Raw genomic sequence first — 27,282 nt, forward strand, 5'->3', positions numbered from 1 at the left:
CTGGCTTCCTGTTCTCGTTGAGGCCAGCAGAGAGTTATTGGCCATCAGGTAAATTCAAGTAAGAAACAAAAATTAAAATTTAAAATTGGCGCCACAAGTATAACACAAGGCAAATTTATTATTACTCTTAACATAAGAGTCCATACTATACACCAAAATACATAAATGTATTTATATATATATCGTTATAGTAGAATGTAAATATCATTATAAATAGTTTGTGATATACAGGGAATAAAAGATGTGGATGGTAGAGAGATGTGTGGTAGCGCTGTGGGCAGGCATTGTTTACCTGCCACCAGGCGGCGCTGGCGCTCTCTCTTCAGTAAACAAGGCCGTCAACATGGTATGGACTCTCGCTCTCTTGTACAATTATCGGGGTTTTGCGAGGCTCCCGCGTCTCTCCTGACGAGGGTCTGCCCGTGCGGGTACTGTGTGACAACGGGCGAGTAGGATTTGAGCAGCGGCAGGGGGAATATGTGGGAGGTGTTGAGGATGAATGGCGATATATTATGGTGGGGGATGAGAGCCATGCTGGAGTCTGGTGGCTCAGGTGTTAATTGTTTACTGGCGCCTGGGTTTTAACTGAAAGGTTTTCAGTGCTCTGGTTTTATGGAAGTGGTTTTTAAAAGTTATAAAAAGTTTGTGGGTGGGTTTTTAAAAAGTAAATTTTTGGTCTGGTGTATGTGAATTTTTTCCCCCAACCGTGTTTTTTTTTTTATGTAATTTTCAAAGTAATGCAAAAGACTTGGTGGTGGTGGATTTATTCCACATGTGTAGGTTTGGTTGGGGGTGGATTTATTATACATGTGTGTAGGTTTGCTTGTGGTGGGAAGGTTTGGTTGAATTCATTCCACATGTGTAGGTGTGGTTGGGGGTGATAAGCTGCCTTGTATGAGTGTGGTTGGATCATGTACATAAGCATTTCAACAGGATATCTAGTTGTAATTGCCGCCGATCATTGCGCTGGGTAAGTAATTTTAAGACTGGTGAAAATGATATGAACTGCACCAGTCTCGTATGGGCCAATAGGGCTTCTGATTGGGTTCCTGTTATAATGTTCGTACATAACAGCAGTAGAAATATTTTGCCTGTAGCTAACTTGGTTGATTCCACAACTGGTGTTTAACTTCAGTTTTTTTATTTTGTAATAAATTTGTGTTTGTGGTTCGAGACTCCTAGTGCCCAAGTGAATGAAATGTTATCCACAGTAGTGTGGTTGACAATTTATAAGACTTTAGACACGGGTGGTATTATGTGAGTAATTTAGCACTCTTCATTTCCATGCTTCCTTGGGCTGTGTGGCAGATCGAGTGCAATATTATAATCCATTGGATATAACTTGTCAAGTTATTGTTGTCAAGTGTCAAAGAATGGTAACAAACTTAATGTGATCTATTATTTTGTCTAGATAGGAAAGAATTTTGATTATTGTATACCTTCAACAATTTGCCAGTAAGCTAGGCATTACTGGAAGCAAGAATGGCAGATTCTATAAGAAATGGCATAGAAAAGTTACTGGTTGATTTAAAAAAAAAAAAACTTCTACACCTCGCTACACCCAAGCTAAAATTATTAGAATTTGTATTTTTTCTGATATTGGAAATAAATGTTTTAAGATATAAAAAGGGAGGCTTATTATTTGTTAATGTTAACCAAGAAAAACTAGTTAAAAATGGTTGTGTAGGTTAGGGGTTAATTATAACTAACTACCGAAGTCTCACTTGGACATTAAATTTTGGTCACTATTGCAGAATGAACATCACTTGAGATCTTATTCCCTAGTACATGGTTTTTGAATTTGTTATGAAGGCAGGCAAGTTGGACTTGAAATTGTGAAACCAAGTCCGACTTCTTTAACATTAGTTATAAATTGATTAAACACAGAAGGGGCCTAAGATTTTACAAAGATAATGTGCTGATTTACACTGTAGCTCTGCCTAATGATTGGGTTATGAAATAATTACCAACCCAGTTCATAATGTGGAGAATTTTGTACAATGAGGGTGAATGAAATGATCAGTGAGGGAAATGCCTGAGGTAAGACCATGCCCTGTTTGGATTCAGAGTAAACATAAGATTTTGGTCAAATCATCTTGCTCACTATTTTATATCGAAGTGGCTCGGTGCTCCACAAGTCTGTATCGCTGTAAAAATGGCAAATCATGCCACGGGCCAAACTGTTCTGCACCTCCATTGTATAACAGAGTTCCACTGTTTGGGACATATACTTTAAAAGTAAAACTGGTAGCATTAAATTATGCAAATAGTAACACCATAACCATTCAGAACACTTAAGGCTGGGTAAGTCTAGCTTTGAATGATGAAATTGATTTTGAATTGTGCATTTAAGTATAATTCTGTTATACCTTTAAATGGCTCGATTCAGTTATCGATGCAAGTAAGGCTGTAAAGATCGGTAAAAGTGACTTGTATCCACAGTATGACAACTTCATAGAACGCGTTATGTTTTTTTCAAATCTGGATTGCTTTCCACTAGTGTTTCTATAGTTAGAATAGTTAGTGTAGATCATGGTTACATGGGGGCTGCGCATTTGACTTGCAGATAGTTCATCAATGCTCAAATGCAGTAATTAAAATGAGCCCTAAATAACGTAATGGGTTTTTATTACAATTGTTAATAAATTATTTCTTTTTCAGTCCACCCACAAGAAGAAGACTAGGAAGCTTCGTGGACATGTGAGCCACGGCCATGGTCGTGTTGGTAAGCAACAATATTTAGTGTTTATGAAAACGTCACGTCCTTACATACCTTATTACTACCAGTAGTTCTTTTAAAATTTTGGCTCTGCTGATTTTTAACAATGATACATTTGATATTTTGTGATTGTGCAGTGAAGAAAACTGCGTAATTGGACATTGAAAATTTTGATTATACCGTTTATATAAATATAGGTAACAGCAAATTTAAAAATGATAGAAAATAATGTAGTATAGATACAGGCAGTTGGCTCTTGAGTATAGAACAGGCAATATGAACAAGGTGTATTCTGTAGTGAAACGTGAAAGATACAGTACTTGCCTCGATAGTTATCAAGAAGTTGTGTGCTAGATATTGAACCGTGTATATGGTATTGCTCTTTAGAGGCTTGTAGTAAATGAGGCTTTGTGGACAGAGATCATGCTTGTATTTAAAATATTAAATATTGTTAAGCTTATGTTGTATTGAATGGGTATGGGCTAAGACACGCTTAGTGTGTGCCAGTGTAAGAATGCAAGAAGCATTATTTATGCACAGTCGACTTGAGAATGGTCCAAGACGGACCGAAACGTCGTCGTCCCTTCACCTTCTAGTGTGTGGTCTGGTCATGGGTAGTATTTTGTGAGTAATTTAGCACTCTTCATTTCCATGCTTCCTTGGGTTGTGTGGCAGATCGAGTGCGATATTATAATAATCCATTGGATATAGCTTGTCAAGTTATTTGTCAAGTGTCAAAGAATGGTAACAAACTTAATGTGATGGATAATTTTGTCTAGATAGGAAAGAATTTTGATATTGTATTCCTTCAGCCATTTTTATATTTGTATACTACACTTTGGCTCTCCAGTGCCTCCACCCATTACTGACCATAAACGTTCTGGGATCTATATCAAGTTATTTTTTTGGGTTAAATATAAATTTGGTGTAAAAATTTGACATTCTCTATAGAGAATAGTTAAAGCAAGTGTTTATATTATGTACAACAGTGATAAATATAAAAATGTTTGAATTCATAACAATCAGATGATGCATCTTAGTGTTGTCGGAATGCAAATGTATTAATTAATAATGCCAGCGTTTAGTTTGTACTAAATTCAGAACTGCCCATTGCTTAACGTGATTTGAAACCCTAGCAGTTTCAATGTATGCGATGCCAACCTCTCAGATTCATAAAAATCAATGATAGTGTAGAAATACTAGCCTCTGCAATGAGTGTCTTGGTGAAGCTTTGACAATCCTGTTGAAGGTTCGACAATGGCCAGGTTATAGGCCTGTCTAAATAGCCTCGGTGGCCAGAGTATCACACGGGCAACATCTTTGGCAGCCACACTACCGCTTTTTATTAACATTTGGTAGATAGTTCATACCTGGCGCTGTATACCTTAATATTCTATTGAAAGATATTCTATTTTTTAATAGAATATTTGTAATGTATTCTTGGATACACTGTAGGGCTCAGAAATGTTTGATTGGCTGCAAAAGTAATGTAACTAGTTACTAGAATGATTTGAAGGCTAAGGGCAGGCAACTTTAATTTTTCTTGCATTCTCCCATACATGGACAAGCACAATGTAAGATTCTTGGGGCAAATTAGTTCCGCATGCACAGGAATTTGTATTAAAATGCAGACAAATAGTCTTGTACACAAATTAACCGAGATTATTTCACAGGAAAGCACCGCAAGCATCCTGGTGGTCGTGGTAATGCCGGTGGTCAGCACCATCACAGAATTAACTTTGACAAATACCATCCTGGTTACTTTGGAAAGGTAAGGTGAACTTGAGCAAACCACACTAGAAAATGTCGACGACGACGACGTTTCGGTCCGTCATGGACCATTGTCAAGTCGATTGACAATCTACTTGATAATGGTCCAGGACGGACCGAAACATTGTAGTTTCTTAATTTTCTAGTGTATGGTCCGCATTTTTCAGCCATGTTATTGTGACTTTATCTGCATAAGATGAACTTGACAAGGTTTATATATTGAAGAAATGTTAAAAATTTAAATATAAATGGCATTTTGGGGCACTAAAAATTTAACGTAGAATAATGTAATCACTTCGTGACTTAAAAGCATGCTGGTTATAGTGTCTTCTACTGGGAATAGACGCTAATGGTTTGTTTTCTTTATAAAAATGGAATAGTGCATTCAGGATTTTACATAATTGATTGTGTAGAGGGGAGGTAAGCAAGAAAGAGGGATAGAATTTTATGAACAGCATAAGGCATTTCTTGTTAATCATGTAAAGGCCTTGGTTTGGTCAGTTTTGATTTACAAATGACTACATACCCGTTTAAATTTTCAACATTGTAACCCTTGAAGGTTCAAAGGTATTTAATGTATATTGTAAAATTGTGAAATTTGTTTACATCTTAGGTATATTGTACCATCATGAGACCTGTTACACCTTCCTTGGTTGTTCTCTTGTTCCTAACTTGTCTAGGTCTAATTTTTTTCGTTATTTTTTGTCTTTTCTGTTTACTAATAGCTAAAACTTGTATGAATTTAGTGTAAATACTCATCTTAAGAGTAATTACCAGAATTACTAGAGATTAGATATACAGTAGTACAGATAATTAATTTTAATCTTTTCACATGACAAATATGGTAGAATGACAATAACCCCACCTATCTTGATGTATAATTTAGTCTAATATTGGTATTTTGATCTGTACAGGTTGGTATGCGAGGATACCACGACCGTCCCAATCACAGATGGGCTCCAATTATTAATCTAGACAAAATCTGGTCTCTAGTGTCTGAGCAGACAAGAACCAACTATGCCAAGATTCCCAAAAAGGCCCCGGTCATCAATGTTGTCAGATCTGTAAGTTCTGCATTTTAAGCGCTCCTCTTGGCTCTATACAATTTTTTTTTTTATGGTAAGAAAATATTAATTTTTTGTGGCAGCATTAATGTAAGAAAATCATGGTGGAAAACTGAAAAAATTAGTAACTACTAAACTATGATCCAACAGACTATAAATACAATTGATAATATTTTTGAGGTGTTAATGTTAGAAATTTACTACATTACTCTAAAAGCTATGTTCTTCCCATATATACCATGAAAATTTAAAATTATTAGCCGATTGTGTTCAACCCTTATGCAATCATTAACAATCCCATACAGCTCGTGTGCTTTTATTTCCACAATGAGGATATATAATTTATCCTTGATAAACTAATACAATTTAATAAAATATTGCTCAGAGAAAGTGAAATTCTTGGCTGTTGTTATTTCTTTAAAATTTTATTTGAAGATAGAATATATGTAGATCAGAAACTAAAAAATTTCGTTTGAGAGCATACATAAATTTGTGTAGGCGATTCCACCACTAAAATTTGTTCTCGATTATTTGCATTCAAGGAGAACTATTGTTTTGAAAATAATTAAATTGTCAATAGTAACTCATTCTGTGATTAGATGGCAGTAAGTGCTCACTTTAAAGTTGATTAAAACAATGCTATTGTCAGGCAACAGATCTTTTGTCAAAACATGCAAATAAACACTAAAACTTTTTACCAGTAGAATTGGTAAAAACTTAAAAACCAGTAGAACTTCTGGTTGCAACTCTTTACCATGTCGTAGCTCAGTCGATTAAGGCAGTGTCTGGGATGATCTCGGACGTAGGTTCGACTCCAACACGCGGCCTTAGTAGGATTTGTTTAAGCAAATAAACCTCTACAGAGTTTATAGAGTTGCCCATGTGTCTTAAGTGCACTGAGGTGTGCTCTGCAGCATGCCGTAGTAACCAGGAAAAAGTGACACTCCTGTGGCATACTGCTGCCACTGCCATGTGAAACTTGTTTTGAAGGCTAAATATTTTTATGAATACAGTATTTCAGGATGGTTTAAACACGTTTGTGCATTTGGTGGTGAACCACTTTTGACTGGCTGAATGTCATGGCTATCAGGCTAATTAGAAGTTCAGTATGCAGGGGCTACCTTTGGTCTGGAGAGTCCAAGCTTCTAGATTTGAAGCTTTCCAGATTTATGTATGATAGTGGGTTTTGCGGGATTTATTCATTTGGCAAGATTATCATGAGTGTCTAATGCTGTTTTTGTGATGATTGTGTGAACGGGCGGACGGAATTCATTTGTCGAATGTTCATTACTGATTCTCATCGCACATTATTATTGTCTGGAATTTTGTTAAGAATTAATTGATTCTTTTGTATATTCCAGGGCTACTACAAGGTCCTGGGCAAGGGTAACCTACCCAAACAGCCAGTTATTGTCAAGGCAAAATTCTTCTCTCGAAAAGCAGAGGAGAAAATCAAAGCTGCTGGTGGCTGCTGTGTGCTGATGGCCTAGGTAGAGAATATTAGTATTTTATAAAGTTTGACTTGAAATGATGACTATGAACGGGCGGACGGAATTCTTCTGTCGAATGTTCCAAGCTGATTTTTTTTATATATGTATGAAAATGTATTTCTTGATTATATGGAAACTTAAAATTTGTTTTAATTTTCAGAGGAAAATCAAAGCTGTTTGCGACTGTGCGCTACCAACTTGGGGTAAGAATATTATTTGCTATTTGATTAAAATAACGAAAGCAATTTATTTAAAATGATGACTATGAACGGGCGGACGGAATTTTACTGTCGAATGTTCCCAACTGATTTAATTTTTTAATAAAATACATTATTATTTACTGTTTTACTAAAATATTTTAATTTGAGATGCTTCCAAGAACTGTAATAAAGTATAATAAAAAATATAAAGTATTCTATGATAATATGGAAACTAAAATTTTTTTAATTTTCAGAGTAAAAGAAGAGCTGTTGGCGGCTTTGTGCTACTGACTTACGGTAAGAATATTATTCAATATTTTATTAAAATGATAGCAAAAATAAAAATGATAGCAAAAATATTTTATTTAACATGATGACTATGAACGGGCGGACGGAATTCTACTGTCGAATGTTCCCAACTGATTTTTATTTAAATTTTTAATAAAATTCATTATTTACTGTGTTTTTTACCAACAAATATTTTCATTTTCAGCTTCTTCCAAGGATAACTTCAGTAGATGACTCCTCCACAAACTGGATCGTATAGCTGATTATATTATAAAAACCACTTCCATCTGGTCCTTTTGAGAATAAAGCTGTAAAAGGAACTTTGTTTGATTTCTTGCCATCTAGAAAATAAGACTTGCATTGATAGGGAATTGAAAATTTAATTATGTAACCTCTGGGTCTGTTTTCATAATCTAAAAGAGATTGGCAGCTATATTGGTATTACTGTACCTTATATGACCATGAGGGCACTGGCACTAAGTAGGCTATCTACACTTGTTATTTTCCATAAGGAAACCCATATTCAGATTACTACCCATTCATAACTCAAAAAGGACTGGTAAAGGTAGCTAGCATACTTTGCCTTCTTATGGGTAGCCTGTTCAATTAGCCTTTCTACCATAGTAATCTGCGGTGGCTAGGTTACATATGGGCCATACACATAACCGGCAATTAATAGAATGCCCCCGATACATATTGCCAGCTTGGTAGAATATTGATTTACAGGACATTGTAGTTTCATAATGTCAAAGGACATTTCTTTTATTAGAATCTCATGAATTCCGAAAGTACCGCTTGCCTTTTATGACAGCGTTGTCGAATTTGCATCCTCAATTTGTGATGTAAAGCTACTATACAGAGCTAGTAATTATCAAAAGCCACCTGGCTGGGAAGAAAGTTTCTTGATGGTACTGCTGCATTGGGCCAATATGACTATAGTGTTCATTGTGAAGGTTTTTGTTGGAGCATTCCACTTCTCTCTGGTTTAAAGTAAAGCTTTTTATTCCTCTTGATAAATATTTAAAACAAAACTAGTAATCTTTCAAGGCAACCCCAGATCTAGTTCACATTTATGTAGCATTTTAACCAATCTCAAGTTTCTGAATAAACATTGTAATTTATCATCTTTAAGTAAGAGGAATGATAGTAGTATATCCCAACAAAATCATCACTATGTAACTAGAAAGTACCAATAGTCTACTTTTGCAAAAGACTTCCATCCTAGTAACCAGTGATCACTGGAAAATTGGAACAGCAAATCCATTTGTATATTAAATGTACAGTACTGTAATTCTTTCCCCCCAACAGTATATTGCCAATGGTTGATCTTTCTACACATCTGTGGTATGGAAAGTTTGAATCATTTATGTTGGTGTGAATGAAGCTCCAGCATAAAGTGCAGAGGATACATCATTCAGTGCATGTTTGGGTGAAGCCTTTAATAATAGTGTTCTGATTATTAAAAAGCAGTGTTCTTAGCCACCTGATGATCAACAGCAGAACCTTAAGGAATTAGTTGCCTGTTGGATTCTTCCAATGTGAGGGGGATCTAACACTAATATGATAACCTACTTAAAACTGTTAGATTAATGATTTGCCCGAAATGCTGTGTGCGCTAGTGGCTTTACAAGAATGTAACATCATTACTATGTACTCTCTTAACTCCCCCCTGTACCTTGTATATAAATAAATAAAACATAAGTAAAACGTCAGGTCCCAAGAGCAGTCTTTGCTACATAGCTCTCAATTTCCACCATTTAGCTACCAGAAATGGATAGCTGGAAGACAGGATCCTAAACACAGCCTTTAACTACATCATAAATCTAATGACTGGATGATAATCTTGGTTTCTGAGAGCTAACAAGAATTTGAAAATAACTTTTCATGTAGTTTAATAAAATGACGAAGTTATCGATAGCCTATATACTACAGTAATGAATGCATAATGGTAGTTTCATATAATTGCAATAAGTTTGACATAAAATATATTAAAACAATACTAGGTAAACCAATTCATTAAGAGAAAAATCTAGAATTTTCAGTTTCATCTGTATTTCAGAATTCTCTACATATTATGAATATTATTATACAATACTAAGTATACAATAAAGTCAATACATTTTTCAACCAAATTGAAAACCTTTAAATACAGCAATAGAAATCTTAAGCTAGTAATTCATGTAGTACAAATGACTATTCTATCATCTCTGCTCCCTCATCTTCTGTTGGACCTTCCAAAATATGTAGATCGTCAAGCATTTCCTCCAATCCTACTTGGGGAATTTCTCCTGCTTCACTTTCAGTGTCTTGTTTAGCCATCTTGGCATCGTCACGATAAATGTTGATGTTGGTGCGGTACTGTGGGTCTTCCTCCAGATCCTCCAGGAAATCGGTGTAATCCCTGAATCAAAAAATGTTATTATTAGTCGCGTGACGAAACAAACGTACAAATCATTAGAATAATGTCAATAACAGTTAGTCGTCCTCACATTTGCCAACAGCTCTTTAATTTACCAGCTGTCTTTTTTTTTTCCAATTTACTATTTTCCAACAACTATCGAGTTGGACAAACAGGAAAACTAGTTTTTACTTGTGTCGCTTTGACAAACTAAATTAACCTAACTTAACCTTCCTAGGCCTACACAATATCTGAGGCCTAATATAGTACATATATATATGCTATACTTGGCCTAGTAATATTTAAGTGTGTTTTTCAGCTTTATTTTAAATTAATTTGTTACTAGTTAATTCTAAACGCTAAGTACTGTATGTACTTATTTGTGACCATTGACAAATTATCTATCTAAACAGGAGGATGGGTTGAAATATAGTATCTGCATACTCTAGAAACTAATGCAGTAATTGTCAACTGATATAAAACACGCGACCTTACCTAACATTCACCTGATGATATACAACTTCACAATACAATATTTATATATTTGAGAAAGTCGTTTCTTACTACAACAAACTATGTTTTTAACATTGCACCTTTGAAGACGACTGCTACTCGAGGTAATTAAAACACGTCATTAAGCTAAAAAAGTAAGACGATGTGCATTAGTTTTGCACTGCAAATATGAAATATATATAACAAGACTAGAAAAAATTTATGTCCACGTTTCACATAACTGTGGGAGGAATAATGTCATGACCTGATGAAGACGGTTCATGCTCATTATTATTTATTCATAGTAATGTCATCTGTTCTTTAAAGATATCTATTATAAAGAGGTCGGAATTGTTAAATGAAGCACTGGGCTTTACAGTGATATAACTCACTTATGCAATTTTGCTACTGGATCACCCATCCATAAGTAGGATTTAGATCCAGATTCATCAACCTTTTTGTTGTTGCATGCATGTCAGTTTTGACTTTCCATCTTGGGTCAAAGTACAATACTTCTTTTTAATGATAATTTAATGCTTGTCTAAAAAGAATATAAGAAAACAAAAATATATATAATATAAAGGGGAGAAATAATTCAAGGAAGTGGAAAAGCAAGTGTGTGAAAGCATGCTTGATGTCAAAGAATGTAACTTAAGAATTAAATCCGCAACAAAATTGTTTTTGTATCAGCATCAAAGGAGATACAAATAAATTATGCATGTAAAAATGGCAATACATGGACATGCTATTTAGTAAACTTAAAATATTAAATAATTGATGAAAAACTTACATATTTTGACTGTTAGCATCGTCATCGAGACCAAGGTGCTTCAGCTTCCAACGCCGACGACGATTTCGTGTCGCCTTATCAGCAAAGATTTTCTTCACAAGTACAACATCAGGAACCAAATCTGGGTTCATCTTATCTACGTTTGCATCGTTAATATTTGACAACCGAAGGTCAAAGCTGAAATGTAATAATGAAGTTTCTTAAGAATTCTAAAATCATGAGCTTAGACAATTTATGCCAGTACAGTATGCAATTTGCCTATACAGTATAGTAATTATTAAAAATGACTTGGAGAAATACAAAAAAAGAATGATTATAACATTTTATAAAGTTCAAAAGGATAATACAGTGAACCCTTGTTCTGAGCAGCTTCAAAGTACAAGAATTAAGTCTTGGGCAAATTTGTTGTGTAGATTTCAGTTCAGGGAGCAGGGGCAGGCCAGAGATGAGAAAAAGGAATGAGACAACTTGTGAAATGGAAATGTTGATGCCAAATGCTAACACAGAGTTTGCCGATCAACAAACAACCAAGATAAAAAGGAAAAAAAAAAAAAACACCGGAATGGACACAGAAGAAACAGGACAAAGAGACACAGACAAAAGCAGCACTAGATGGTAAAAATGACCACTCTGTAGCAAGACTGACGGACAACTACGAGTACTGGTTCAGCTGGTCGTGCCATCAAGAGCCACAGGAGGGGGGGGGGGGGGGGGTGTAAATCCAGACGAGGAAAATAATCCTAACACAGAGGAAGGGTTGACTGTAAAATATTTTATATCTAATTTGTTAAAATAAATAAAACATACACACCCCAAAACAGTATCTCCAGGGCTAAGAATGTGACCAAGATGCGATCTGCAGAAGATCATGTTGTCTGAGCCAAGCTCATTAGCTCGTTGTACCCAAACCTCTGCTACCTGATGCTGTGGAATAAAAGAATAAAAAATAACCAACTAAATTCTATACAATAGGTAAGATAAAACCCAAATTTAAATGGTTGGCAGGCTGATGCCTGCCAACCTCATGAAAGTGAGAAATGAGATAATGGTAATGTAGACCATACAGGGTTGACAAGCTAAGTTTAGGTCTAGGCAAACCTAAACAAAGAGGAAGTAGTGGTAGTGGTGGTGGTGGTGATGAGTGGTACACTAATCTTTTACCTTCTTAGAAATCTGACCCTGACCACTGAAATGCTTCACGCTGGCTTCACTTGTGTCCATCACGACAAACTCCGTTAGTTTCTTTGAAGTGCAGAGCGCGTTGAAGGGTGTTCGCCAAAACACAGTGCTGCTTACTTCTGCCACTGTCAATATTTAGATTGTCACTAATTGTTTATGTTGGGAACAATATTAACACAATTTACTAATACACGGTACTATAACATCCGATATAATCCCCATTTATTTTTCTCATATTAGTAAATTTAAAGGTTAGCTTTGAATGTGTCATGAATTGTATGCTCATCAGTCTAAACAATGATATCCACTGCAATAATTTTAGAAACTACTAAAGTGGTAAAACACAAGTAATTTGAACTGCAGATTAAATAACACAAAATAAGGGAAAATACAGTCTATTGGAAGAGAGAGTAATGAGTAGGAGAAAGTTTGCTTGACTTTGTCAGGTACACCAGGTCTGTTAGGCCTACCAGTCTTCATCTACGCAAACTATTGACCCTCCCCAGGTTGCCACCCACAACAGCTGCCTTAATTCCAAGTACTCTACCTATTTACTGCTAGGTTATCAGGAGTTTTAAGTGAAGGATAACATGCACAATCACCTCTGTCCTGCTACAGGAATGGAACTTCGGGACCTTTCTGGTTATTACCCAACTGCAGTGACTGCTGCACTACAGGATCCGTATAAGAGGATAATAGTACTAAGCAGAGAAAGGTATGAGTGTTAGTATGAACATAAAGAAAGATCTGAGAATTAGTATATTACTCCCAGCTTCTGACACAAGGAAAGAAAAACTTGGGTATGGAAAGAGGCAGAGTGCTAAAGAGTACAAGCAATGAAAGTGCTAGATTTTGAGAAAGGTATCTAGTGTAAGTATGTCGAAGTATATGAAATATGATATGTACGGAAAGCCAGAAAATTATTATTAAAAGGTATTCAATGTCATCTCACTCTTCGTATTATCTTTTACACTTGGCCGTATCACTGAAAACATTAACAGAAAACCGAGATTTGTATTGAGAGAAAGTAAGCGATAAATGGGATCCTGCATTGTTTGGTATTTGGACCACTGCTGATCTTGATTTACTTGATTGGAGAAGAAAATGTGCTCACAAAATGTGGGAGGAAGGAATAAGCTGGGTAAGAAGTCACAGAAGCCATTCACAGCTTCAAGAGAACGTACAAGAATACCAGAACATAAAGAAGTATAAATGTACCAACTAAAGTAGATATGAGACAGGGGCTTTCCCCAAGAGCTACTAATTTTTTACTTTCATGTGGCCATTGAAGTTAGGAAAGCAACACATTTAAACGAATCAAATCAGAATAAAATCTAACATACGTTGCGCAGTAGCAGGATCAATTAATCCAAATTGATTGGTGACACGGTGAACAACGCATATCTGGCCAATGCCACCAAGTTGATGAGCTAACTTGGGAGGTAGACACACCACACTGTCTTTACAAAGAGGTATAATTTCAACACTGTAAAGAAAAATGTTCAATCTATCAATTTCTTATTATACAAATTATTCAGTGACATTCAGATGATCTTTTACATGAAACCGTATACTATTTATAAAAAAAAAAAAAAAAAAAAAAAAAAAAAAATAATAATGGTAATTTTTTAATTTTAAACAAGTACATTATGAATATACAGATGCACCTCCAAAATCAGGACATTGTCCAAAACTGTGCTTGTATAGTATAGTACTAAATAGTACTATATTAATACTATAGTACCGATATCACTTGTTGCCTTCAACCTCGTTCTGGCAGTTCCTGTGACGGTGCTGGAACCAGTCGTGTTGGCGGTTGTCTTTCCACTTGGAAACTTTCGGCACGGTGCAGGGGGGGGGGGGGACACCTGCTGCATGGGTGACAACTTCTTCCCCATATCCACCTCCCCCCCTATCCTGGCTTTGTGCCCTGGAGAGGCCACTCCAGACCGACAACCAGAGCGCAACTCCATAGTCTCCCGAGACTGATGGATACATACTACTACTACTATATCACTACTATAATACTATTTTACTATAGTATAATACTGTCATGAAGGGTTTGAACCTATTAAGCTTCTGCAGTCACCGTGAACTGGCCTTAGAGCCCTTACTATCCATGACTAGTGTCAAACATTCAGCCACAGACTGGTAACTTTCCATAACTGCTCCCCATTTTATTCACAAACTATATGATTTGCTTCCGTCATATTTTATTCTATGTCAAAATCAGCATCAGTAACAATGCCATATTCCTCGGCCAGCATAAGCTCGGTGTCTTTTAACACTTGCTTCCTCTGCCAGAAGCTTGCCTCCCTAACAACAATTATATTTCTGTAGTTACTAGGCTTTCTTGTTCATGATACGAAAGTTCCCTCACCCCTTGTCTTGCATTCCTATACCACTACAGCAACACAACATGGCTTCAAATTGTAAATACATGTAAAAGTACATCAGAAGAACAGCCAAACACAATGCCTGAATAATGAGAGGTCAGGCCGCACTTACACACATATTGATAGAGTTGATACACTTATACATGTCTTTACAGTCTGGATGCCTTAGAAAATACATCAATACAATTTACAGTATAATACATGTTTAGTCAAATATTTCTAAATTATATATGTATTATTTTGAATGTTTAGAAATACAAGATTAGCCAAAACAACAAAAACAATTAAATGAAAATTAGTTTACTAAACCAACAATCAAGTTTCATATTGTCTTCTGCCAGAATCTACATTAAGTGGATTTCTTCCATTATTTAAGAACATAAGAACAAGGTAACTGCAGAAGGCCTATTGGCCCATACGAGGCAGCTCCTATTTATAATCACCCAATCCTACTCATATACATATCCAACCAACGCTTGAAACAATCGAGGGGACCCCACCTCCACCACGTTACGCGGTAATTGGTTCCACAAATCAACAACCCTGTTACTGAAAATGTAAAGCGATCCAGTATACAGAGGTCTGGATTCTGGAGATGCCACTGTATATCAAAGTTAAAATTACATTAGCCGAGTACCTAGATGAAATCATATGTGATATTAGGCAATAAAACGTACAGTAATTATGTTATTACTTACCTGAAGGTAAACTTATAATTGTAGGAGTTAGAGTGAATATCATGAGAGATAAGTTTCTTCGACTGTGTCCAACGACAGGGAACAACTGACATAAGGAAGTCTACCAAATGTCTTGCACCCTGCTCATTGGTATAGAAGAAATCTAGGCCCTCTGAAAAAAAAAAATATTGAATGTTAATTAACTCGGCAAAAGTTAATATGATTCTCCAATATTGGCTTATGTGATATATAAAAACTGAACAAATAATGAAGGCCAACTAACAATGATGATAATAATATAGTGAATTACTAAATCAATTTTAAACTTTATTTGAATGGGTTATCAGTTGAATGGGGGTAAGGCTGGGCAAGGAGTATGCGGAAGCGGTGCTATTATTCAGCACAATCAACTCATGATTCAGAATGGTTTTGTAATTGAAATTTCCTATTTCAAGCAGATTTGAACACCAAGGACAATGACATCAGGCGAGACAGTGAATGAGAGTGGCTGGCTGAACCCTTGGAAATCTAGACTGTCGCCTAATGGTGATCTAGAAGGGAAGAGAATTATCAGGGAAAAATGCTAAGTCATTATGACTATATAGAACTTGAAAGGGGTCAGGATAAGGATTTGGGATGGGACGAGGAGCGGGGGCGGGGGGGGGGGGGAAGGAATGGTACCCAACCACTTGGACGGTCGGGGATTGAACGCCGACCTGTATGAAGCAAGACCGTTGTTATACCATCCAGCTCAAACGGTTGGGGCTGGTGATCTAGAAGTTGGTGCAGTATCTTTTGCCTGTTCAAACTATCGGTTGGATTGTTTAAGTCTTTCACATCAGTTGTAAGGTTGATCGCTAGTCTCCACATACTCCTATCACCGTTAAGGGAGGAGGGGGGTTGGGGAAGGGGTGCCAATTCGGGTGATGACTCCCAGTGGGCTGATACAGACTCGGGTACCTGGTGCTAGAGAACGGACACGTGGTGCAAGTGGTGTAAGCTCCGGGGAGCTACTGTGGTGGAGAGCACAGTGGTGGGCATAATTAAGTTTTAGTTAGTATGCTTATTGCTTATATGTAGAATAATACAGTACTGCACTTGGAACAATTATGGCCTGATACAGTACTACAATACTGTATCAAGCAGGATCAAAGAGCCAAAACTCAACCACCGCAAACACAACTAGGTGAGTACAATTAGTAACTTGCTATTTTTTCATGACAAATAATGATAATTATTTTTATATACTTTTTGTTTAAACTTTTAAAAAACATTAAGTTATTTTTCATTATGCTCTGTCATACAGAATGAGCCCTTCTTTTTCCGATTAGAAACGTAATAATTCTAGAACAAAATATCCTTTGGCTATTAAAATTAGTGGCTGTATTTATAACATAAACATTAAATTACTTATAGCATATTTTCTATTACAAAATGGATTATAATTTTTTCCATATTTTTTAATTGTCTCTTTCTTACTAGATAGTTTTTGAGTCAAAAAAGCAATTAACATTAGTTTTAACCAAATTTTGATTCAAGGAAATAATGGGGGCTGCAACATGTGACAGCAACAGTGTTAAACTGATTCTATCACAGATTATTCCATACCCCTTCTCGTACATTGTTGAAACTCAATCTCCGCTTCACCGCACACTCAATTATCCGGTCAATCTCCTCCTGAGCCTTTTCTTCATTCTCCTAAAATGTTAAGAATAATTTAGGCAGTACCGGTGAGGCCACTCCAGACCGACAACCAGAGCGCAACTCCATAGTCTCCTGAGACTGATGTATGCCTACTACTACTACTACCGGTATTTTGCCAGAACCTATCCCCAGTGCAACCTGAAGGTTTAATGCACTGTATATGCACGAGAGCAATATATAATGTTGAAGAAACCAAAATAAAGGAAAAATCAATATATGACTCTCCATCTTTATAAGTTAACAGATATGGAATGTTCACATCATCTCACCATGAACTGCTTTGATGCCTAAAGTCTTCTCATGAGCTCTGTGCTTCAGCATCAACTGTTCTAGGTAGTAGAACGTCCGCTTGTGGTCTATCTTCTGTCGCACCTAAAAAGTTATATCATTAAAAGCAGCCCTAAACCATCTCCAATGAAATTACATACAACTATATCTGTTAACAATCTCCCCCCCACCCACCCGCCTCACTCATCGTATGTCCTAAAATCACAGCCTTGTCTTTGATAACTGTGCCAATTCTTGGGTGATTTACTCGGACATATGATCAAGCTATGTTAAGATTTTCCTTTCTTTTGACTGCCCTATGTCTATTTTATTCCCAATGTTACCAATCTTCTCTTTCTTGACTGATGTGCTCCTTTTCACCGTCTCCCACAAAAGTAATTTTCATGCTGATTTTTGTATTATCTACAAAGGATGACTCAAAACTGTGACTTTTATCTTTGTCTATATCCAGCCCATCCTCCTAAAATTATAATACTTATAACAACAATTTGGTCAAGTGTACCAATAATTTTAAAAAATTTACTCTGAAGAAAATAATGGAAGATGCATACAGTTTAAAACAATATTGGTTTAACCAACCAACTTGGATAAAATGGTGTACAGTATTTCACAAAACCAAACTATTACTAGTCTCACTGTTATTATATATAGACTTGGCTAGCAATTTAGAACCATAATAATAATTAGCAATACATTACAAACCTGTACAACTGATCGCCAGAAATCCTTGGCTTCCACTCTGTGACAATCATCGCACATCTGACCCACCACAACAAACTCGACGATAAATTCCTGCTGGAGTACTGCCCCAGCCTGGATCTCCTTCTGCACGGCAAGCTTCACCTGAGAATTGCACATGTGCACGTTATTCTCAAACTCAAAAAATACAACCTTACCTGTAACTAATTTCTTAATTAAAAAATATATTTATCAATTCATATATTGCACATACAAAATAAAAAATAAAATAAAACCTTTGATAAGCTTGAGGTCTACACACAGGAATGTGGAATTGGAGAAAATAGGGATGATTTTGGATAGTAAACTGTCTGTAGAGGAACACAAAGAATATTGTGCGAGAAGCATATGCGTCGCTTTCCAACATCGGACTTGCTTTTAACTACACGGGTGGTGAAATACTAAAGAAACTGTTCATGACTTTTGTGAGACCAAAATATGAATATGCAGCAGCTGTATGGTGCCCATATCTCAAGAAGCACATCAATAAACTGGAAAAGGCATGCTACAAAATGGCTTCCAAAACTGAAAATCAAGAGTTACGAGGAGAAACTAGAGACGTTAAATATGCCAAAGCTAGAAAATAGATGAAAAAAAGAGAGGCGATATAAACACCACTTACAAAATAATAAAAGGAATCGGTCAAATTCACAAAGAGGAATTCCTGAAACCAGGAACTTCAAGAACACTGATTCAATCTAAGGAAACAGAGGTGCCGAAAAAATAATAGAAAGTTTTCTTTTGCCGAGTGGTAGATGGTTGGAACAAGTGAGAAGGTGGTGGAAGCCAAAACAGTCATTACAGTAGTTTCAAAGTGTTATATGATAAAAAGTACTGGGAAGACAGGACACCATTAGCATAACTCCCATCCTGTAACTACACTTAGGTAATTACACACACACACACACACTGGGTGAGTGTGTGTGTGATGTGTGTGTGATAAGAGTGCTGGGAAGAAGGGACACCACGAGCATAGCTCTCATCCTGTAACTACACTTAGGTAATTACACATGGAGCTCTCTCACAGCTCTTATGGAGCCGTGAGTTTTTCAGGGTTTGAGGTACAGTACGCTTCTTGTTTGGATGCCCTGGAGTTTGCCCTTTTGGGCCCTAGATTTGGAGGGGTTGGTGAACTTCACCTGGCCTAAGTTCACACAATTACTTTCTTCTCCTACAGGCATGGTTGCAGCCCCAAAGATTATTTCTTGTTTATTGATAATTTAAGTTTATCCAAAGAATAAGTCTTATGTAATAATTGACTGTAAGTATAGTTGTGATTTTATTCAAATACAAATATGTGTAAATATAAGCATTCCTGAAGGTCAATGAATTTTATACACACACCATTCTAAAAATATATTAAAATAAAAATATATAAAGCGAAGCATAATTTCTACGTTACCAGTTTTGATCAAAGACCTATTCTTTAATATCTCTAAAGCCTGACTAATTTTCTGTCTTATAAAAGCTTTAAAAAAAATAATTCCCCAATAAACTAATTTTCTTATACAGCACTGTAATTATATTTAAGTTTACACAAACTTTAAGTGGTTACAAAAAAAAAAAAAAATTAAACATGTGCTACCTTGATCCTTTTAGAATGAGCCTCGGTCCATACAAAGCCAGCATCAACTAGCCGCACTTTGTTGAGTCCCTTGATCTTCTTCAAACACACTCTCAACAATTCTTTTGACTCGAGGGAAGCTGATATCCATGCAGCAGGAGGGTCCAAATATCTTTCACATCCACGACAGAAGTAGAGATTGCCTTGTTTCGGAATTCCTTCAGAAATATCATTGCGGGCTCTTATGCAGGCAATACATCGATTTGTGGGATTTGGTTGTATCTGGGCACCACAATCACAGCATAGGCTGAAGAAAAACTATGAATTAGTTTTATGACTAATTATTTACAACTTTCTTATTCACTAGCATTTTACATTGTGAGGAAGGGTGAAAACACACAACAGGATGAAGCTCAATTAATGATTTTATACGTGAAATGTACAATAAAAAATATAACCCTCATTATTAATATTATTACTACATATAATACCCTGTGCAGTACTGTATATTAATGAGAACAATGCTTCCTTTGCTTAAAAAAAAAAACACAAAATATGAAGGTTCAACCTTAGAAGCAGTTATGAATTTTTTTGTGGAACTTGTAAACAAGAATTGTATTTTTTCACATTGCCAACCCTGGTGTGTGAAATACATCATCATCATCTGTACATCATCAAGTGCTAAAATTTTGAATGTTAAAGTTACTTCATATCCTTTACCCTCCTACCAAATTTTATGAAAATCTGAGATGGTCAGGTTATAAAGTCCACTTTTTGTGATGTTTTGGTATTGAATTAAAGCAAGAAGTTAATAATTAAAACACACCACTTTAAAATCCCTAAAGTCAAGTGCCTGCCCAACTACAGAGGCCTCCCCCCTCAAAAAAAAATAATAATGTTAAGAGAAACAAAATGTCAGCAAGGCTTTCTCCAGATGAGTTGACCTATACTCATAGCTTAACTGCCCATTAACTTACATTACTCCAACAGTTGCTGGTACTGGAGGGATATACTCCATGTTGATGTAATGTGGAGGAGTGGAGGAGGGAGTTAAGAGTGGAGGTAAACAGGAGGGAGGCGGCCACGTGCAGCCTCCAGCTGGTGGTGGTGTTGTTGTTGGTGATGGAGGGACTACCTCCCTAATATTTATTTTATTTTCAAGAAGGTACAATGGGTTTACGAGATTACATCAAATTGGTATTGTTTACATTCTTGCAAAGCCACTAAAATACATGTAGCCGTTTTCGGGACTAAATACCTCTTTATGTTTTTTTGACACCTTATATTTGTTTATATATTTCAGCAAATTTGAAAGTCCACATATATAGCTATGCGTGTTAGTAACTTTGCAAGAATGTAAGAACACCAATGTTATGCTCTCTCAGAACCCAATGTTACTTCCTGTATATAAATAAAATCAATCAATCATTCAATAAATACATATTGCCCAAAATGCTATGTTTATTAGTGACTTTAAGTTCGAGTATATACTAGCTCTTATCTAGAACTCCAACCTTCTGCTTGTAACTCATTTTGTATGTACTTTGACCTAAAGAAAGTATTATTATTATTATTATCACAGTATTATTATTTTGGATAAAAATCCCACACACTTGTGTATATGTGAAATTTATGTAAGGAATTTATACTTCAAATTTACACCACATATAGACAAGTGTGGTATTATTGATTATATGTTATTATGTCTGTGAGAAGACAATATTAATATTATTACTATTATTATTATTATTATTATTATTATTATTATTATGGATAAAAACCCCAGACTTGTGTATATGTGGAAATTTATATGAGGAATTTATTCCTCATATTTACACCACATATAGAAAAGTGTTTTTTTTTATTCTATGTTATTATGTCTATGAGAAGACATAATAGGAAGTCATTATTATTATTATTATTATTATTATTATTTGTATTATTATTATTGTTATGATCCAAGAAGGGTCGAGGTGTGGGAACCCTGGGAGTGAGGCAGGCAAGATGGCCGCCGCCGCCGGCACTGACAAGGCTCTCTCGCTCCTCAGGCGGCTACCACGGGTCTCCCTCGGCAATTTAAAACCAAATCCTGGTGCTCATAAACAGGTATTTGTCGTTGAAGCTCATTTTGATGTCGATATGGACGAAGTTGCCATATTTTTTTAACATAACTAAATTTGTTTTGTCAGGGAGCCTGTATATATTTATTATTAAAGTATATATATGTAAATTTAAGTATATATATATATCTATAAATATATATGCTTTAGACTTGTATCGAAGACCCGCCAAGGTCGAGCTACTTCCCTTCCCTAAGATACGTATTTACTGCTAGGTGAATAGTGGCATTAGGTGCAAGGAAAATTGCCCAACCATTTCTGTCCCGATGTAATTTTTGGTTCGACCATGGCACTGTGGTGGGCAGAAGGGAAGGGAATTTTAAGGGTGAAGCGCCAAGCCATTACGACTATATAGCACTGGGAAAGGGTCAGGACTGAGGGTTCCCCTGATAGTTCCCTTCCCTTCACATCCTGATAGTTCCCTTCCCTTCACATCTAGCTTAATCTAGCTTTAATTTTGGTTAAAAATCGCTATCTACCCCTTGGCTATCTATCTCCCAAACACTTGGGCTGGACGGTAGAGCGCCGGTCTCGCTTCATGCAGGTCGGGGTTCAATCCCCGACTGTCCAAGTGGTTGGGCACCATTCCTTCCTGCCTCGCCTCTAAAGTTTCTCAAGTTTATGTTTATGTCTCACAAGGTGTGGGTTCCATGCTGGTGTTGCATACTCAATGGTCTCACAAAGGCTGTGTATATGGACTACAAAACTTTTAGATTCATATCTGATGTTCTTATGTTTGATAACTTCCCATCCGAGCGGACAGCACGCTGGACTTGTGATCCTGTGGTCCTGGGTTCGATCCCGGGTGCCGGCGAGAAACAATGGGCAGAGTTTCTTTGACCCTATGCCCCTGTTACCTAGCAGTAAAATAGGTACCTGGGTGTTAGTCAGCAGTCACGGGCTGCTTCCTGGGGGTGGAGGCCTGGTCGAGGACCGGGCCGCTGGGGACACTAAAAAAAAGCCCCAAAATCATCTCAAGATATGCTGCTGTTATCCTGTTCACATGAGCATTAGGGATTGCTGAAAGGACGGAAAACCAAAGTTTGTTCTTTTGAACATTAGGTTTTGATCATAACATGGGTAATATTTTCCTTACGACTCGTGAGAGATGTAACTGCTTGTTGAAAATATTGGTAAAAAACGTTTTGCCCAAGTGTTGATTTGTGGATATTAACCATATCAACATACAGTACTATATTGTATATTTTGCAAAATACATGCAGTTACTGTGGTGATATTTTTGCCATTGTTTTATTGAAAGGTGCAGGAAATGGAAATTTTTAATCCGCCTTTTGCCCCAATCCTAATAAATTGACAACAGCCCAATTAATTAATACTGCATGTAACAATTATCTAATTATTCCAAGCTGGGAGAGAGAATTTACATCAGTGATAAGTGTTATACAATCTTCTTTAACGTAAACTTATTTATTATAAATGGATAGAGGTGCTAGATTGATATGAATGGATAAATTCTGAATGTTTTCTTAGATCTCTGAAGCCTTATGTAATTTGTGAATAAACTTCATTCAACCCCCATCTAATTACTTTCACTGCAGAAAAGTCGAGGACGGGGCATATATGGTGGCAAGACCCACGGAGCTGGCTGCAAAGGTTCTGGGCAAAGGCAAAATTTTTTGCGGCTTGGCTACGAGACTGGAAACAATCCATTTTATTTACGCTTCCCAGTTCAAAATTACTACAAAGGACACCAGTAAGTTGATGTGTTATTCTTGAATTGCAGTACATAATAGTAGCTATGTATATCACTACTGTAATTTACATAAATTCTCAGCTTCACAGTTACCGTTGCACTGTTGCTTCACAGTGCGGTAACCTAAAAGTCAGCCGAGTGATTTGTTTACCCAACATTATTTTATCCAACAGTAAACACGGTATGGTGTGTATCCAGCGGGTATCTCATGAAGAGGAAATAGCTTTGCTTGCTTTCCAGCATCACTTTAGCCTTCGATCATGTTAATATACTGGGTATATTTTCCTCCTCGTATCTGGTCTAGCCAGACTACTGCTGCTGCTGTGGGCTGTCAGCAAGAGAAGTTTGGTTAGACCAGATAGGCGGGGGAAAAGGAATGTTAATGTTAAAATTGTCAAATTGATGTAGAAAGTTAATCATTCTGGGGAGTATGGAGTCCCACCTAAGGAGTGTGGTGTTGGCATTAGCACTGTTTCTGTAATTAGATTAGTTTTCTAATCTTTCTAATCTTTCTTTTGATTAGTCTGAAGTTGTCTTATGTACCACTCTGCATGGGAAGGCTACAGAGGTTGATTGACACTAATCGCTTACGCGGTGACATACCAGTTGATGTGACGCAACTTGTGGCCACCGGGTTATTCACAGTCCGTCCACTAGAGAGGGAGGGAGGCTTCATGCTGGAAGATGAGGTACAGTATCGTCTATCACTGAATTTTTATGATCAAATTCTTGGTTGTCACATCATTTCTCTTCCTATTAAAATACTTAATTTTTGTGTTGCTTACTGTAGGTGCTAAATAACCTTGTTTATAATCACAAATTCAGTACACCTTGTATTGTGTATAGCATTAAAGACACTATCTTGCATGTATTTTGCAGGGGATTGACCATTTTAAAGCCACATTAAATATAGAAGTACAATGGGCAAGTGAAGCAGTGATAGCATCAGTGGAACGTAATGGAGGGGTCATAACCACAGCTTACTATGATCCACTTACTCTCGCAGCTGCCATTAAACCAGTGGAATTCTTTAAGAGAGGTTTGTATATATTCCTGTCAGTAGGATGTGTGAGTGAGAGATGAATTTAGAGGCACCTTTACCTTCATTACTTTAAGTGTTTGTTCAAAGTTCATTGCATTTTGTAAGTTGGGATTTAAGTATCTTGTCATTTAACTTGCTTAAAATATCTCCAAAGTTGAGTAACAACTAAAAATATAGAGCAATAATGTTTACCAAACTATTAATGGCCGTGATCTTATCAGGTGTCGCCATACCGCGCCGCATGCTTCCTCCTCAACATCTGATAGATTACTACTCTGATCCCCAAAATCGAGGATATCTAGCTGACCCAGCTGAGATAGCCAAGGAAAGGTTTCTTCTGGCACAGGTAAGAATCATAAACATTTCTGTGATTGTGAAGGATAACCTCTGCTTAAATTCCATGTTGAATTATAGGATACATAGTATAAAGTATGATTTGCATGCAGACGATGAGTCACAATAACGTGGCTGAAGTATGTTGACCAGACCACACACTAGAAGGTGAAGGGACGACGACGTTTTGGTCCATCCTGGACCATTCTCAAGTCTATTGTGAGAGAATCGACTTGAGAATTGTCCAGGACGGATCGAAACGTCGTCGTCCCCCCTTCACCTTCTAGTGTGTGGTCTGGTCAATATGATTTGCATTTTATACTTTCCATTACATTAAATTTAATGTACCAATATGCACTTCTGCATATAATGTAATTACAATAATATCAAGTGATGAGAGGAGTTATGTCAATAGGGTTAAACTGTACTGTAGATAATAAGATTAATGATATCAGTAGGTTGCAAACCACTATAGTGTATAGTGTAAATGGTTAGTGAATTTATATAATAGTTTTAATTACCTTGTGTCACATTCTAAGGTATACTGCGGTTGGTAATTTAAAAGCGTAGTTACATTATTGGGATCTTGCATGCAGTCATTAACCACACATCACAATGCTAGAGATGATTTGAGGTATATTACAGTACTAGGTTTGATACAATTTATACTCGCTTTCTATACTCAGTAATTTAATTCTAACTTTCGTATCCCCAGTAGAGATACTGTATGTAGTTTTGTCAAATACTATTTGAGATTATTTTGTTGATCTTAAAGTTATAATCAGTGCAGATTAGAGTACCGTTACTGGGGTTAAAGCACAGGATTTAGCACTGGGGTTAAAGTACAGGATGACAGGTAGGACCAAAGAGCCAGAGCTCAACCCCCGCAAGTACGGCTAAGTGAGTAAAGGAAGACACATGGCTACATAGACTGGAGGAAGTGTCAATCCAGACTGGATAAGTATTCAATGTGTGTTCACTAACTTGAAAATAAACTTGTAGAAAATTATTCATATTCATGATTTTAGTGACAGGTATCTGATTATAGCAGTGTTGTGGCTCGATTTAGTGATGTGCATGGTATACTGCAGGCATTTTGCTGTGTCAGCTGACATCATATGTTAGCGCTGTTTACTGATCGTTTATGTCCCCACTGCCTTTAACATTCCATATGTTTTACAAACCAGTCTCAGTCTCTTGATAACTGTATAAGAGTCTTTAGTGCTGAAAAATATTTAAAATGTCTTGAAAACTTATGAGTGCGAACATCCTTAAAAAATATTAAGAATATAGTACGTGTGAATTTTTAATACAATCTTGATTACCTTTCAGCCAATAATATTTAAATGCTTTTTCTTTACCTCAGAAATATGGTTACGAGTTGCCGGATGTTAATGCATCACCAAATAAAGATATTCTGCTGGAACGAAAGGATCCCCGTCAAATATTTTATGGTTTGGAACCAGGATGGGTTGTCAGTTTGAAGGACAAGGTTATTCTCAAACCTACAGATCCTGAACTCAAAGAATATTTTGTATCATAATACTGTATGTACTGTATATACAATTATATTAGGAGGTGCTTCTCATGCATCAATTAAAGTTCAACTTTTCTTCAATGTATAAAGATGGTATACCTTTGGTTGTAAGTCTCATTTTAAAGCTTGTCAACTTAAAAAGGCAGTCAATTCCCAGTGCTGTTTTTGCAATCTGACAGTGACTATTGTTTTTGTGTGGAAGAGGCTACTGTTTATTTCATTCACTTCTCCAACTGAGAATAATTAATTGGAGTTAAATAAAAGTATCAAGCTGATATGTTTTATTTTTAACATTTGGGTACCTTAATGTTATCTATTGACCTAGCCACATGGATTGGGCAAATGTGAACCTTGTGTAGTGTCGTCTGTGATGTGGCCATTCTATTAGACTTTTAGATATTTGCGTAAATTACGTAGCAGCCCGTCCTCCAAACAAAGACCCAAAAGTGATTCTATGCACCTGCCAAACCCCCTGTTTATGAATGAAAAATGGTCTACACACGACTCGCAACTGATTTCGTTCTTAAACTTTCAGAACAAGTGCTTCACCGGCGAATTTTGTTCGAACAACAATGCTGTAAATGCTTCGCACACGTACTACGAATACAAATAATCGCCAACAGAACCTAAACACCATTTTGAATGAACAGCATGTTAAAATTTATGAATGCGTCTGTGGGGTCAACTGATGGATGTGATGGACTTGAGTCGAGGACGGGTTGCACGTAGAGGTATATCACTGATAACAATTAAATGTTCAGCATCAACACATGTACTCA

At 36.5% G+C, this 27,282-nt stretch overlaps 3 protein-coding genes across 4 annotated transcripts; 2 read left to right on the forward strand and 1 right to left on the reverse strand.

Annotated features, from left to right (window-relative positions):
• Window positions 1-261: 261 nt before the first annotated feature.
• RpL27A (ribosomal protein L27A) lies at window positions 262-7,851 on the forward strand. 2 transcript variants are annotated; one of them, XM_045732083.2, is made up of 8 exons: window positions 262-346; window positions 2,662-2,725; window positions 4,393-4,490; window positions 5,404-5,553; window positions 6,915-7,043; window positions 7,204-7,246; window positions 7,498-7,540; window positions 7,737-7,851. In XM_045732083.2, the coding sequence occupies exons 1-5, from the start codon at window positions 344-346 to the stop codon at window positions 7,041-7,043; spliced, it is 444 nt and encodes a 147-aa protein (XP_045588039.1). In that variant the 5' UTR covers window positions 262-343; the 3' UTR covers window positions 7,204-7,246; window positions 7,498-7,540; window positions 7,737-7,851. The 2 variants fall into 2 exon arrangements, with proteins under 2 accessions (XP_045588039.1, XP_069190211.1); XM_069334110.1 differs by lacking the exons at window positions 7,204-7,246; window positions 7,498-7,540; window positions 7,737-7,851 and having other exon boundaries at window positions 6,915-7,044.
• Window positions 7,852-9,566: 1,715 nt separating this feature from the next.
• On the reverse strand, window positions 9,567-20,894 carry Nmd3 (60S ribosomal export protein NMD3). Its single transcript, XM_045732090.2, has 10 exons — window positions 20,735-20,894; window positions 19,779-20,064; window positions 18,158-18,298; window positions 17,437-17,539; window positions 15,485-15,635; window positions 13,734-13,876; window positions 12,373-12,515; window positions 12,023-12,135; window positions 11,212-11,388; window positions 9,567-9,932 (listed from the first exon to the last, which is right to left on the reverse strand). The coding sequence occupies exons 1-10, from the start codon at window positions 20,773-20,775 to the stop codon at window positions 9,725-9,727; spliced, it is 1,506 nt and encodes a 501-aa protein (XP_045588046.1). The 5' UTR covers window positions 20,776-20,894; the 3' UTR covers window positions 9,567-9,724.
• An 810-nt stretch (window positions 20,895-21,704) lies between these two features.
• Window positions 21,705-26,778, forward strand: mRpL15 (mitochondrial ribosomal protein L15). Its single transcript, XM_045732100.2, has 6 exons — window positions 21,705-21,863; window positions 23,437-23,591; window positions 24,115-24,280; window positions 24,471-24,630; window positions 24,855-24,979; window positions 26,333-26,778. The coding sequence occupies exons 1-6, from the start codon at window positions 21,711-21,713 to the stop codon at window positions 26,507-26,509; spliced, it is 936 nt and encodes a 311-aa protein (XP_045588056.2). The 5' UTR covers window positions 21,705-21,710; the 3' UTR covers window positions 26,510-26,778.
• Window positions 26,779-27,282: the final 504 nt, after the last annotated feature.

This window comes from Procambarus clarkii, chromosome 4, assembly GCF_040958095.1.
Source record: "Procambarus clarkii isolate CNS0578487 chromosome 4, FALCON_Pclarkii_2.0, whole genome shotgun sequence".
NCBI classification, from domain to species: Eukaryota; Metazoa; Arthropoda; class Malacostraca; order Decapoda; family Cambaridae; genus Procambarus; species Procambarus clarkii.